Source organism: Notolepis coatsorum (genome assembly GCF_963971535.1).
Source record: "Notolepis coatsorum genome assembly, chromosome: 14".
Lineage (NCBI taxonomy): Eukaryota > Metazoa > Chordata > Actinopteri > Aulopiformes > Paralepididae > Notolepis > Notolepis coatsorum.
The window spans coordinates 57,298,991-57,311,866 of NC_140178.1; the positions used below are offsets into that span (position 1 = coordinate 57,298,991).

Genomic DNA, 12,876 nt, shown 5'->3' on the forward strand with positions numbered 1-12,876 from the left:
AGGGAATAAGCAATAGTATGAATATGCAAGACATAAAACCACGGGTAACAAGCAACAAATACAGAGTCCAGTAGGGGAACAGTCAGGGAAGTATGGAAGCCGAGGGCAGGGGGGGACAGGAGAGAGAGAGAAAGTAGGGAAGTGGAAGGGGAGGTGGTAGGTTGGAGGAGGGTGGTTAAGGGTAGGGAAGGTTGTATGCTTGGGAGAACAGGTAGGTTTTGAGTCGGGATTTAAAGGTGAAAAGTGAGGGAGAGTCTCTGACAGTCTGAGGGAGGGTGTTCCAAAGTCGGGGTGCAGCTCGTGAAAATGCCCGGTCACCAAAACTTTTAAGTTTGGATGACCGGACAGTGAGGGAAGCAGTGGAAGAGGACCGGAGGGAACAGGTGGGGCGGTAGGGGAGAAGGAGGTCAGTCAGGTAGGAGGGGGGGGGGCAGGCTATGGAGGGCTTTGAAGGTGAGGAGTACTTTTTTTTAATGTTCATTTGATTATGTCTGTTCCCATCTTGTATTGTACAATAATTGTCGCAAAGAAAATTGTGTCTAGTATAAACCACGGCCCACTTCCAGTCTTCTACCCAAATTTAAAGATAATGATTAAACAGATACAGATAAAGATAATGATGTCTCTGCACCCCTGCTGTTCGGTGACCTTCTCCTTGCCAAGTGCTTTCATCCAGAACGTCCCTGCAGTCTCTCCCACAGGAAAACAACAGAGTGCAGTAATCATCTAACCAGGTATGTAAGATCCTCCTGACCAAGCTCTAATGCTCACTGCAGCAAGGAACCGCGGAGACACCACTAAATGACATGCCTGTTTCACATTTAATGAGAGCTAATTCTATTATTTAAACTTAAAAGATATGCACACATTTTGTACGTAGACGCGAAGGTTATGACACTGGCGAAAAAAGGGTGTATTCTAGTGGTGGACAGATATGGGTTTTTCAATGGACGATAACCAGTATTTAGAGAGCAGGGTGACTGATTTTCTTTTGGCATCTGATCAAATACAACACTTTAATTAATGAGACACATGCAGGATGACAACCGCTCAGTTTAATTAATTGCTCACAAATTTAAGTTCACTAATGTTAACTATATTGGCTAGCTAGCTTAGCTGGTTGATGATAGCTAGGTTTGCAGTTGCTAGCATTACAATTATACTAGGAATTGGATATAAAATATTGCAGTGTTTTTCCCCTTCAAAATATCAGTGAACTTTGGACCCCTATTGTGATCTCTAGTTTCGTATAATACCATCATTATTATTATTATTATTATTATTATTATATTAAAACTGTCATGATCTGAACTTTCTGGACAGTCCTCTGGCGCCCCCGGGCGGTCTGTTCGCGGTGCTACGGGCCGCCGCCCTTGCCGCCCTTCATATGGACCTTTACGTACTTATATTGTCAAATCTGTTGTTGTCCTCATGTATTCTCATTATGTCACAATGTTGAATCCCTACCTGGCTCAAGACCTGGCTGCCTATTATTAGTTATCACTATGCATTGCCTATGTTCTTGTTCCCTGTGTTGTTATGTTACTTCATGTTCCTGTCTAGTCCTAGTCTTCCCTGTGTTGTTATGTTACATCATGTTCCTAGTCTAGCCCTGTCTTCCCATTGTTGTTATGTTACAATGTTTGTTCCTGCCTGTTAGTCTAGTGTCTAGTCTCGCTTGTATTCTTATCCTCTGTTCCCCAGCTGTTCCTGTTTAGCAATCACTGTTTAGTATATATTCTCCCCGCCCCTGTTCTCCAGTGTTGCATCATTGTTTGAGATCCCTGTTTACGTGTTCACGGTTTGCCGTTTCCGAGTACCCTTCCGTGCTCTCCAGTAACCAGCACCTTTCCGTGCTTTTGTTATTTCCCCTGTGACTTGTATCCTCGCGTTCTTGCTCAGTAAAAGCTTGTTATTGGAACGTCGACTCGTTGCCTCGTCTCTCTACCCTACACACCCTGTCCTGCGTGTGAATCCTCACCTCTCCTAAACTCCAACTTATCACAGTATGACGCAACCACGCCAGGATTCAGCGGACAACGGGAGAGACCAAGCGAACAACGTATTGCTCACCCTGGAGCGCTTCTTCGAGGGAGACTTCTGCTCTTCATCCTCGTGGGAGAGGATGCAGCTACACACGCTGCTCTCCTGTGCAAGCGCGACGTGCGGCGCAGAGCAGGCTCCACTGCTCGCGGAATACGACCGCCAGCTGGGACTGTTGATTCGGACGCTCTGGTCCCCTGCTCCCAGCAAAGCCACGGCTACCAGCACGCCCTCCTCCGCAAGTAAGACCTCAGTAGCTCCGTCTGCTAGCATAGCTCGCGCTGCGCGTAGGTCTCGGAGAGCCAGTGGTGCTAGAAAGGCTAGCTTAGCCTCACCTGCTAGACTACCGGTGGTTAGCACCTCAGCTAGTCCCCATTCTGTTAACACTTTCCAGGCTACTAGCATAGCTGTTAGCCTAGCTTCCCCAGCTAGCACTGCTAACTCCGGCTCCGTTAACACAGTCCACGCTACTAGCATAGCCGTTAGCCTAGCTTCCACAGCTAGTACTGCTAGCTCTCGCTCTGTTAACACTGCCCAGACAGCCAGCTTAGGCCCTATAGCTAACAAAGCCTCTGATGCTGGGACCGCTCCGTCGGCCGGCAAGGCCCCTGTGGTTAGCTTAGCCCCTGTAGCCAATGTAGCTTTGGCAGCTACCCTCTTAGCACTCTCAACTAACACGGGCCCCATAGCTAACAAAGCCTCTGATGCTGGGACCAACCCATCGGCCGGCAAGGCCTCTGTGGTTAGCTTAGCCCCTATAGCCAATGTAGCTTTGGCAGCTACCCCCTTAGCTCTCTCAACTAACACGGGCCCCATAGCCAACAAAGCCTCCAATGCTGGGACCGCCCCGTCAGCCGGCAAGGCCCCTGTGGTTAGCCTAGCTCCCGTAGCTTGCACAGCTAGCAGAACCTCTGCCCCCACAGCTAAGTCAAGGTTTTATTCCGTTAGGAGGCTTAGGGTAGGCTTGTTCTCTACCACTAGCTTACTCCCTCCTGCTACTGCTAGCGAGGCTTCTGCAACTGGCAGGACCTTTGGTGATAGAGCAGCCTCTGCAGTAGCTACCTACCTAGCTGCCCTCGCGCGCACAGGCCCTATAGCTAACGTAGCCTCAGATGCTGGGACCGCCCCTTCGGCCGGCATGGCCTCCGTGGTTAGCACAGCCCCTGCCGCTAGTGTAGCCTCGGTAGCTACCAACTCAGTCCAGTCCGCTAGAGCCCTGTCTGCTAGCGTAGCACGCACTGCTAGCAAGTCTCAGAAGGCTAGCAAAGCTAAGAGGACTAGCATAGTCCTTCCTGCTAGTGTAGCATCTACAGCTAGCACCATAGCCCTTCCTGCTAGTGTAGCATCTACAGCTAGCACCATAGCCCTCTCTGCTAGTATAGCGTCCCCTACTGGTCCCCTAGCCCTCCTCTGGGACAGGTTTCATGAGGCACATTCCCTTCTACAAGGGTTCTTAGGTAATTATTCTCCGGCCGGCAGTCGGGAGGAGCGAAGGAACACTTATCGCCTGGTGATCTCCATGATGAAGTGGAGTCCTGGAAGAGCATGCGAACTCCGGTTACCGGCCGGGAACATGTTTAGGGTGCTCTTCCAGGACCCCAACTCCCTAGCCGACTGCCAAGCTGCTAACCCTGTCAGGTCCTTAGCCGTTAGCAAGGCCTCTGCACCTAGCTTAGCCCCTGCTAGCTTACTCTAAACTCAAGTCTGTGGAAGAAACCGAAGAATGTTCGAGGTCAATGATAGAGGCTGCGCTAGAGAATAAGTCAAGATAAGATCTGGTTTGTGACGTCCGTACTCATCACAGCCAAGGACGGGACAGAATCAAACTGTCTGAAGATAAGATGGATGGCAGCCCCCCCCCCCCCCCCCCCCCCCCCGATCCTCACCCAAACCTCCCTCCCACGTGCACGCCTGTCGACATGCACGGACTGGAGGGGAGGGACCCTCGACTGTCTCATTTGCCCAAATCCTAAGCCAACTACCCTATCCTTAAGCGGCAACTGTAGCTTAACCACCCCCCACTCTCCGCCCTCCCTCCCAACCCCCAAATCCCCTCCCCTGAGGGTGCTTCTTGAAACACACAGACATTCGGCATAGAGGAACATTGTATCAACAAATGTGCTTTGTTTGTATAAATTTAGGGTTGTGCCATTATTACTATGCAAATATAATAATTGTGATACATTTTGTAATGAGTTGTATGTGTCTGTTTCTAGCATCCTTGACATCCAAGGACAACAATGTAAATAAGTCACTGCGCCTTTTTCGTTCCTATCCTTGACAAAAGTGTAAATGGAGTAAAATCTGTATATGTTTTGTGTCTAAATAAAAACCTTCAACCTTCAACTCCAGATCACCTATGTAGCCTCTGTAGCTGGCGCCTTAGCTCTTCCTGCTAGTATGCCCTCTACAGCTAGCACATCCCCCACTGCTAGCAGACTCTCTGCAGCTAGTACTGCTCATGCACTTAGCTTAGCCCCTGCTAGCTTACTCCAGATTGCCTATGTAGCCTCTACCACCAGCATGTCTCTCACTGCTAGGACTGCCCCTTCAGCTAGTAAGGTCAGTTTCCCCACTGCTAGGACTGCCCCTTCAGCTAGTAAGGTCAGTTTCCCCACTGCTAGGACTGCCCCTTCAGCTAGCAAGGTCAGTTTCCCCACTGCTAGGACTGCCCCTTCAGCTAACAAGGTCAGTCTCCCCGCTGCTAGGACTGCCTCTTCAGCTAGCAAGGTCAGTTTCCCCACTGCTAGGACTGCCCCTTCAGCTAGCAAGGTCAGTTTCCCCACTGCTAAGACTGCCCCTTCAGCTAGCAAGGTCAGTCTCCCCACTGCTAGGACTGCCTCTTCAGCTAGCAAGGTCAGTCTCCCCACTGCTAGGACTGCCCCTTCAGCTAGCAAGGTCAGTCTCCCCGCTGCTAGGACTGCCTCTTCAGCTAGCAAGGTCAGTTTCCCTGGAGCCGCCCTGTCGGCTAACCCCACAGTCTCATCCGCTAGAGCCCCTGCTGCTAGCATTACCCAGGTAGCTAACCCAGTCTCTACTGCCAGTTTAGCCCCTGCTAGAGCAGCTCTAGCTGCCCTTGTTCCTCCGGCTCCCGGGGAGACCCTGACGTCTAGTCCGTTCGTGCTCCTGTCCCCGGGGAGTCTCCTGGTCCCGGCTCCTCGTCTGGTCCCGGCTCCTCGTCTGGTCCAGCCCTGCGCCATGGTCCACGTCTTGGTCTACGCCGTGATCTACGCTGTGGTCTGCACCGAGGTCAATCTGCACCTAGAGAGTCGTCTGGTCCAGCCCTGCGCCATGGTCTACTCCATGGTCGATGCCGTGGTCAACGCAGAGGTCTGCACCGAGGTCGATCTGCACCTGGAGAGTCGTCTGGTCCAGCCCTGCGCCGTGGTCTACGCCGTGGTCGACGCCGTGGTCAACGCCGAGGTCTGCACAGAGGTCGATCTGCACCTGGAGAGTCGTCTGGTCCAGCCCTACGCCGTGGTCGACGCCGTGGTCAACGCCAAGGTCTGCACCAAGGTCTACGCCGTGGTCGACACCGTGGTCAACGCCGAGGTCTGTGCCGAGGTCTACGCCAGGAGGGGCCCCCATCCGGGGTCCCGCGCCCGATCCCAAGACCTCCACCTGGAGTGGCCCCCAGGGCTCTGGGGTCGTCGCCTCCGCCCTTCATCTCCGGGCCCCCTGGTTCGGTCCCGGGGTCTGCACCTGGAGGGGTCCCCATCCGGGGTCCTGCTCTGGAGTTGTTGCCCTCGCCCCTTTGTTCCGGGCCTCCTCACCGGGCCCCTGTCCCAGTGCCCGACCTCTGCCGTTGGGCTCCTGTCCCCGTTTCCAGCCCCCCTCTCCGGGCCTCTGTCCCCATCTCCGGTCCCCCTCACCAGTCCTGTCCCCATCTCCAGCCCCCCTCTCCGGGCCTCTGTCCCTGTCTCCGGCCCCCCTCTCCGGGCCTCTGTCTCTGTCCCCCTCTCCAGTGCCCCTGGTCCCGTGCCCTGTGCGCCCTTCTCCGGGCTCCCCTCTGGTCCTGTTCCCCGGTCCCCCGGCTCCTGTTTTCCGTGTCCTCGTCCCCAGTTTTTTCCGGGGTCTCTGCCCTTCGCCCTGCCTGTTCCGGGTCGATCTTGTGGGTCGTCTGGGAGCCTACCCTTCGGTGGGGGGGGGTACTGTCATGATCTGAACTTTCTGGACAGTCCTCTGGCGCCCCCGGGCGGTCTGTTCGCGGTGCTATGGGCCGCCGCCCTTGCCGCCCTTCATATGGACCTTTACGTACTTATATTGTCAAATCTGTTGTTGTCCTCATGTATTCTCATTATGTCACAATGTTGAATCCCTACCTGGCTCAAGACCTGGCTGCCTATTATTAGTTATCACTATGCATTGCCTATGTTCTTGTTCCCTGTGTTGTTATGTTACTTCATGTTCCTGTCTAGTCCTAGTCTTCCCCGTGTTGTTATGTTACATCATGTTCCTAGTCTAGCCCTGTCTTCCCATTGTTGTTATGTTACAATGTTTGTTCCTGCCTGTTAGTCTAGTGTCTAGTCTCGCTTGTATTCTTATCCTCTGTTCCCCAGCTGTTCCTGTTTAGCAATCACTGTTTAGTATATATTCTCCCCGCCCCTGTTCTCCAGTGTTGCGTCATTGTTTGAGATCCCTGTTTTACGTGTTCACTGTTTGCCGTTTCCCTGAGTACCCTTCCGTGCTCTCCAGTAACCAGCACCTTTCCGTGCTTTTGTTATTTCCCCTGTGACTTGTATCCTCACGTTCTTGCTCAGTAAAAGCTTGTTATTGGAACGTCGACTCGTTGCCTCGTCTCTCTACCCTACACACCTGTCCTGCGTGTGAATCCTCACCTCTCCTAAACTCCAACTTATCACAAAAACAGCCAATATCATCCCTGTATATCGGTCCTCCACTAGTCAATTACAACCATAGTCTGGTCAATTGGACCACTGATGAATGCTCCCTACATCCAGGTGAGGTCAAAGGGAGGGCGACCCTGACAGATGCTACATGAACGTGTGTGTGTGTGTGTGTGTGTGTGTGTGTGTGTGTGTGTGTGTGTGTGTGTGTGTGTGTGTGTGTGTGTGTGTGTGTGTGTGTGTGTGGTGTGTGTGTGTGTGTGTGGTGTGGGGGGGGGGGGGGGGGGGGTGGGGTGTGTGGGGGGGGTGTGTGCGTGTGGGTGTGTGTGTGTGTGTGTGTGTGTGTGTGTGTGTGTGTGTGTGTGTGTGTGTGTGTGTGTGTGTGTGTGTGTGTGTCTCTATTAGTACCTGTGTTATCAGGCATGGTGGCCTGTTCACTGTTCCTCTCTTTGTCAAACTTGACGTTGCCCAGCTGTAGCACTGTGGACACCACCTTCAACATCCCTACAGCATGACAGAGAATGATGTGTTCAAATTACAAGTTGTGTTGCTATTAACTCATAGTGTGTTGCTTTTCAACACACCAGTAACACACCTCTATGTGGTTAGTTAAGCTAAAACATCATTTTTTAAATGTGATGTCATCCTTTTCCAGCGTACCTAGTCTCTCCTCCTCCGTGAAGCAATTAAAGTTCATAATACCAAGGTATCATCAGCGTACCTAGTCTCTCGTCCTCAGTGAAACCCATGATCGCCATGGCCTCCAAAGTCTCATCAAACATCTCGTCATCCTCCTGGCCTGGGATCTCCACGTGGCCCGCCACCAGGAAACGGTACGAGTTAAAGTCCTCCAGTAGCAGGTCCTCTACACACACACACACACACACACATAGTGAGTATTTACAAGATTTCCAATGGGTAGGCGGCTGAGTGGCGCAGTGGGCAAGGCGCTCGCCACTAACCCAACAGATGCTGGTGTCGAGCCCAGCTCTCAGCGTTGCTACCGGCTTGGCCGGCTGCCATACTAAGAGGGTGGGAAAGCCGGTGGGTGGGGTTTGGACGTTGTGGACAGCGACTCCTACAGGTCGGTTGGGTGACGCCGGTGTAGCGGAAACAGGAAGTAGCGGGGGCAGCATGACCCTCCCACGCGTTACTCCTCGCCACTGAGAGTTCCAGCTGCTGCGGTGAAAAGATGCGACAGGCTGCCTCCTCGTGTACCGGAGGGGACACGTGATGCAAGGCTTCTATCCTCACTACAGCCGACCAGTGGGAGGCATGGTCTAGCAACGTCCAAGACAGGGGAGGGAATAATTGGATAATATGAAATTGGGATGGGAGAAAAATAGAAAATAAGGAGAAAAAGTGGATAAAAAAAAATCCAATGGGGTGGGGGTACCTACTACCTAGGAAAATACATGTCCCTTCCATCCTGCTAAGCTGTAGGGTTTAGCAAGTCAGGAGTTTTAGCTACTGTACTGTTCGATCAAATGGGTACATACTCTAAATATGTGAAGTGTAGTTGGTTTGTGGATACATCACTCAAATTGTCAACTAGTTGAGTGGAAGGACAAAGACACACACAAAACAGAGAGAACTTCTATGTGATTCCTCTAATGCAAGATGTGTACTCCAAACGTGTTGTGTTATATATTTAAAATGTCAGTTCCTCCTCACCACGCAATTTATCCTTGGCTCCTGCCAAAATGTAGTAGAAGATGTGAAATGCTCTCTCTATCTTCCCCTGGCGAATACAACGAGATTTCTCCAGCAAGTCTGGTCGGGTCAGGAGAGGGTTATGGAAATAAAAAGGTGTGGTGCCGAAAACCATTCAACCTAAACACTACTATATTATATTATTATATTATATATTATTATATATATTATATACTTTCAGGTTGTGGATACACTGATACTAATTCTGCTACTGAATGTGAAGCCTATGAATAGCTAAAATAGGGTGTCGGTATCTGAGAATTCCCCAAATACAAAAAGAACCAGAGGCAACATGTCAGAAGTCAAAACAAAAGCCTTTGCACATGAGAAAGGATGTTAGATCTCTAAAAATGGAATCGTATCTCAATCATTTCTGGCCAGTGACTCTGAATGTGTCTGTGTTATTCGGTCAAAGAAATGGATCGGGTACTTAATATTAAGTCCATACTCCAGACCTGACTTGAGTCTACTTTAAATTAGACTTTCAGTTTAGTAATCAGAAGCAGTGTCAGAAGCAGGTAATAAACCTGTGTCTGTCTTGGTGTGTCCTTAACTATTCCCACATGAGGAAAGAATTCAACACAAATACATTTCATCTCTCAGAAAACAACAAAGGAAAGCAAAACACATAAGAGGATACAGGTGTCAATGTTGGCCCCAACGAGGAACCCCGTCACATCGAAGTTGAGCTTAATGAACTTGCCCTGTGGAAGGAGATAATGACATGAAACAATGATACTACAATAGTATCAGATCATTTATGAAAGCCAGATAATACTATGACAAGGTTCCTATGCCTTTATCATTTCAGAGTTCCATACTTTTCCCCAGATAGTTAACTATAGGCTGGGGCTACAAACAAGAACACATTTTAAATCATATGGATCTTGACTGAACAACATTACCCCCCAAAAAAATCCCAGGCATTTCTTGTGCTATTTCCAAACTTTTTAAGACCTGGAAATGATCAAATAAATGTCCCTACATTTCCAGACCTGCATGATAGTAGGAACCCTGCTATTAGTTACTAAAGAGCAATGTGTTCCAGTTGACAAGGTTGCATTACAAATCGTGAGGAGTTGTCGTTCTTGATGGTCTTGGCGTTGCCAAAGGCCTCCAGGATGGGGTTGGCCTGGAGCAGCTGCTTCTCTAGCTCCCCCTACAGACCACAGACAGGTTACACAATACATGGAAAAAGAGCCGCCCTGAAATAAAATCCACATGTATATATGTGAAATGTGAACATTAATTAAGCATTCTCCCAAAGTTAGCAACTTTAGAAACAAGGCTCTAATCTGTGATGTCATCATGAGACAAAACCTGAAGCTGACTATGAATTGGACACTGACTCTGCTCTTGTTTGTAGTTGTGTGGGAGAGAATTGTTTGTGTTCATATCCAGATTGAACTGTCCAAGACCAAATAATTCAGTTTTAAGGTTGATTTTCCCATGAACATAAGATTAAAGGACATGATAATAATGATTAAGTACATAGATACTAATGACTAATGAGGGAACTATGTTAACAGATCATTTATTAACCACCAGTAACAATCTTAAATCTCATACCTGACGTCTCAGTGCAGGGAAATAATTCCAGAATGGCTTCTACTTCTCAGTGAGAAGCTTTGCTTCGCTACTCGAACTATCCATTTAACCATCAGTTAAATTATATTTATTCCTAGACTTTGTGCTTTGTCATTATTTCCAGGTACTAATTCATATCATCTGTGCCACCTAAACTAAAGTGTAACGTGTAGGGATGTTCGATATTGGCTTTTTTACCAATATCCGATATACCGATATTGTCCAACTCTTAATTTCCGATACCGATATCAACCGATACCGATATATGCGGGGTTCCCCCCCCCCCCCCCCCCCCCCAAACGGAATAATTTCAGGTAATTAACAACATTATGCATACTTTTGACAATAAATAAAATAAGAATTTGTTCTTACTTGCTTGCCTGGGTAAATAAAGGTTAAATAAATGTTAAAAAAATATATATATATATCGGACATCCCTAGTAACGGGTACTCAGTATACTCCATCCAAATACATGCAAATGACTTGATTGCCAGCATGCACATAATAACAGACAGCAGGCAGACAGACACACGTGTACATGGAAAGCAACACTAAGGGCTATAGATCCAAATTTTCATTCAATCAATCACTGCACAGATTGATTGATTGAATGCAAATGTTATTAACAGATTGCAGAATGGGTACAATACAGTACGGCTCAATACACAATTGTACACAATACAGTACGGCTCAAAACACACAAAAAAATTGTTAAGGGGATGCAGACCAGAGAAAGACTTTTGTCTTGTTTACATCAGGGTCCCCCATTTTCAATTCATAATGAATTGTAAGTAAGGGTGCAACTTGCACCGTGCAATCCATTCTTTGTGGATCTAGCCCATAATTATGTGTAAAGGTGACAAGAAAATCTCTCTGGCCCGCTGCTGTAATGTGTTTTCAACACACCTCCCTCTACTGCACTGTCATCATCGTCATCATCACTGTAAGAATGTGCCAATTGTGTCTGGATGAACAAAACATCTGAATCATGACTAATATTATATGGGTCCATATTCACAAAGCTTCCCAGAGAAGGAATGCTGATCTGAGGTCAGTGACCAGGAACACATGTCTTCATGTCCTTATTCAAACGAATTTGGTGGATCTCAAATGAATGCTGTTGCGTGCATATATCCTCTCCCTACTTCACATGTCCCCACGTGGAATGCACCGATTGGATAAATGACATGCTGATGCTCTAGTGAGACATCTAGTGGCTGAATGTTATCTAAAGCACCTTTAACATTAGGAGTCAGAAAACGAATATTCTCCTCTTTCCAGCAGGTGTTAATGTGACTGAGAATAACAGAGCAAAACACATTTTAAAGTGACATGGGTGACAGACACATGCTAGTGATGGCCTCAGCAGGGCAGGAGACCTTCTACTCACATAGGCCAGTGTTCCGCCCTGTTGCTACAGAGAGAAGGAAAGCGTCAAGAGACAGTTAAACAATCCAGCAATGTGTTTAAAGGCCCAATCTGTTTTTTTTACCATATAAATGAAGGGTTATATTCACAATTAAATTAGATTAGATTTTTAGATCTTATGCTATTTGGATGTTTCTTACCAACTAGCTGAAAGTCTACCAAAATAGAGGTCTGTTTTACTGCAATGTTTACAAACATTACCAATAAATGAAAGATATTACAGCACACAAAATAAAGTAAATACAGTTTAAAACATATTTATACTATATATATCTGTTGTCTATTGTTAGTCATTGTATAATGAACTGATTCAATCAACCAGAGAATGAAAATATGTCTTTTTGTTATTGTACCGATCACAGATTGGGCCTTTAGATAATCAATATAATTTTTTTTCCACCTTTCAATCAGCACTGTATGCCAAAGATCAAAAGCCCCACACAACCATCACCAGCATAATACGGCAACAGGAGCTTAATGTGGCACGGCTGTCCTCACCTTAACCAATACTGGAGCATGTGAATCCTGTCATGCAGAAAATGTACTTCAATACTTCATAATCTGTTGTACAGTCTATAATATTACCGATCATCAATGTCTCAAATTAGACCCTTTTCCCAAACAAATTGTGTATATATATATATATATATATATATATATATATACACAATATACTATAATGGAAAATGGTAAATGGTGCATTTATATAGCGCTTTTATCCAAAGTAATTTTCAATTTTGTTCCTCACATTCACCCATTCACTCACACATTCACACACCGACGGCATAGGCAACCATGCAAGGTGCCAACCTGCTCATCGGGAGCAATTAGGGGTTAAGTGTCTTGCTCAAGGACATTTTGACACACTGCCCAGGAGGAGCAGGAATCTAACCGGGAACCATCCAATTACCAGACGGCCGCTCTACCTCCTGAGACACTAATACACAATACAAATATTATGAACTTAAATCAATGGCTAAAATACAACACAAGGGGAGAGTTATTCTGAGACATACACCATTTAAACGGAATCATTACAGCAGTTAACAAGGTCTGTGGAATATCTTGAGTAACCAGATCATGATTTCTGGAAAAAGACCTTGCTTTTGAGTTTTTCCAAATGTTTTAGTTTTTCGTGTAACATTCGTGTAACATTTGTGTGTGTGTGTGTGTGTGTGTGTGTGTGTGTGTGTGTGTGTGTGTGTGTGTGTGTGTGTGTGTGTGTGTGTGTGTGTGTGTGTGTGTGTGTGTGTGTGT

The 12,876-nt window shown here is 47.5% G+C and overlaps 1 protein-coding gene across 1 annotated transcript in view; it reads right to left on the minus strand.

Annotated features, from left to right (window-relative positions):
• The window catches only part of LOC311240534 (myosin-14-like), a gene marked incomplete at both ends in the record, with an annotated part of 182,806 nt that overhangs the window by 147,544 nt on the left and 22,386 nt on the right, over positions 1-12,876 (minus strand). Inside the window, 6 exons of the mRNA XM_084329113.1 lie at positions 7,299-7,394; positions 7,612-7,755; positions 8,565-8,663; positions 9,244-9,307; positions 9,670-9,762; positions 11,582-11,605. Of these exons, the coding sequence (XP_084185239.1) occupies positions 7,299-7,394; positions 7,612-7,755; positions 8,565-8,663; positions 9,244-9,307; positions 9,670-9,762; positions 11,582-11,605 (520 nt within the window). The remainder of the gene's footprint in view (positions 1-7,298; positions 7,395-7,611; positions 7,756-8,564; positions 8,664-9,243; positions 9,308-9,669; positions 9,763-11,581; positions 11,606-12,876) is intronic.